At 42.3% G+C, this 2,008-nt stretch overlaps 1 protein-coding gene across 2 annotated transcripts in view; it reads left to right on the top strand.

The window, feature by feature from the left end:
- sptbn4b (spectrin, beta, non-erythrocytic 4b) overlaps positions 1-2,008 on the top strand; it is a 96,362-nt gene that overhangs the window by 24,603 nt on the left and 69,751 nt on the right. For both annotated transcript variants that reach the window (XM_005744992.1, XM_013913817.1), the window contains exon 4: positions 403-576. In XM_005744992.1, coding sequence (XP_005745049.1) covers positions 403-576 — 174 coding nt within the window. The remainder of the gene's footprint in view (positions 1-402; positions 577-2,008) is intronic.

Below are 2,008 nucleotides of genomic sequence, written 5' to 3'. Positions count from 1 at the left end.
AAAAAAAAATCCTATGACCTGTAGTGTCCAGGGTCTTTGGCTCTGCAGAAAACCCTTTTCTGGTTATTTTCCACTTGAAAGGAGGGAGCATGTAATCAGTTCTGTCTTTGTTTGTCTGTCTGTTTGTTACCAGTCAGTTACCACTTTGCCTGGTATATGATGTCTCCTTAAGTTTTCCTTTATTTCACAGTGGGGGCATTTGTAAGAAAGGACTTGCCCTTGTGCTAAAAATATCCCCAGATTCTCCTCAGTGGTTTTTACTTCTGTCATTTCTAAAAGTAAATCCAACCTTTTGACTGTCTTTGTTATTATTTTAACAATGTTTGCTATAGTCCCACATGTAGTATGTCAATAATAACAGTTATCTTATTAAAAGTACTCAAACTCTTTTTCCTGCCACAGCCGAGGCCCACACGAGGTCGAATGCGGATCCACTGCCTGGAGAACGTCGACAAAGCACTGCAGTTTCTTAAAGAGCAGAGGGTTCACCTGGAAAACGTCGGTTCCCATGACATTGTGGATGGAAACCATCGCCTTACCCTGGGCCTTATCTGGACCATCATCCTTCGCTTTCAGGTAAATTTAAAACACAGATTCATCGTGACAGATTATAGCAGTGTGGACATCTGATGAGCCAACTTTGTCACTGTATAGAGAAAAGGTGCTTTTATTGTATTCCAGGATATGAAGTGTTTCTTTACGGATGTAATATTTGAATGCTGGTTTTGCGGAAATTTGCTGTGCAAAGTTGCTGTGATCAGCAGTGCATCGTTTATCTCTTGGTGGTTTGGGGAAGGCTGTCACATGCGCTGCGTCACCAGTGTGCGACAGCCGTGTTTAGTGGATGAAGCCTTAATGTCACTCAGTGTCTGACCGGCAGCAGTCGCCTTCCAGTCTGCTCTTCAGCAAGGACACACGGGCACACTGTTTTATTTACCTTACCTGAGCTGGCTTTCATCTGCCTCATCGCGCACCCTCTGGCATGTACATACCACACACATGCACACACTCACACACAGGGTTCCAGGCCTCAGCAGCAGTGATACAGGATCACCTTCTTCCCTGTAAGTACAGCAGAAATCTATGGCTTCTCTTTATATTGCTTCAGTGCTACAGCGTGGCATTGGCTCACACTGCTAACATGACATTATTCTGATGCCTCTGTAACATTCACGGTGCACAGTCGCCTATCAGCTTTTCTCCTGGGACTGAGTATTGTCATGCTAGACCTGGCTACCCACCACAAAGCACATTTGCCAGCACTGCTAATAGAATTATCTTGCAGCGTGTGCAACCCTCTGCAGGCCATGCTCATGAGACAGAGAGGATCAACGTTCACTGTGTGCAAGACAGCTCACTGATACAGAAATCTGCAGATACAGAAATCAATAAGTGATTATTACCGCGTGATGGTTGTGTTTTTGGTAGCGTTTACATACATGCATGTCATCCTATCTGTAAGTGCTAACATGACCTTTTTGAAAGAATTCTGATAAAATTTGTAGGGGTGTAGAGACAGAGGGTCATGTTAGCAATCCATTAACTAATTTGCCCAACATCCAACAAGGTCTCCAAGGTCAGCTTAATGATTTCTTGGTTGCAAATTGATGAAAAAGCCTCATAACTTCGAAACTATGTTTGTAATAAGTGTGGTGTGTACTGTCAACACGTCGACAGTACAACATATAGGAATATTGGGAGTTATATATATGGGGATTCTAAATGTCGCTTTGGACCTCTGACCTTGTTCAACGTCAGATAAAACCAAACCTTCATAAAATCCCTTCATCTTTAAAAATGGTTAAAACAACAAATGGAACTTGTATGTTCAAATTGCCCCCAAAATGCATTATATCTTTGAAAAAGCATTGTGATGAGAAGGAGAACGAGCAGCTTAGTTTTTTAGAAACATACTGTAGTTTTTTTGGGGGGTTTTTTTGGGTTTTTTTTCGCCTGTCCCATTTGGTTCTTTAGCCATCAGAATTGTTGTCTGAAGACCAACAAGGAT

Source organism: Pundamilia nyererei, unplaced genomic scaffold, assembly GCF_000239375.1.
Source record: "Pundamilia nyererei isolate P.nyererei 1_Seehausen unplaced genomic scaffold, PunNye1.0 scaffold00152, whole genome shotgun sequence".
Taxonomy (NCBI): Eukaryota; Metazoa; Chordata; class Actinopteri; order Cichliformes; family Cichlidae; genus Pundamilia; species Pundamilia nyererei.
This window is presented reverse-complemented; position numbering and strand designations above follow the sequence as displayed.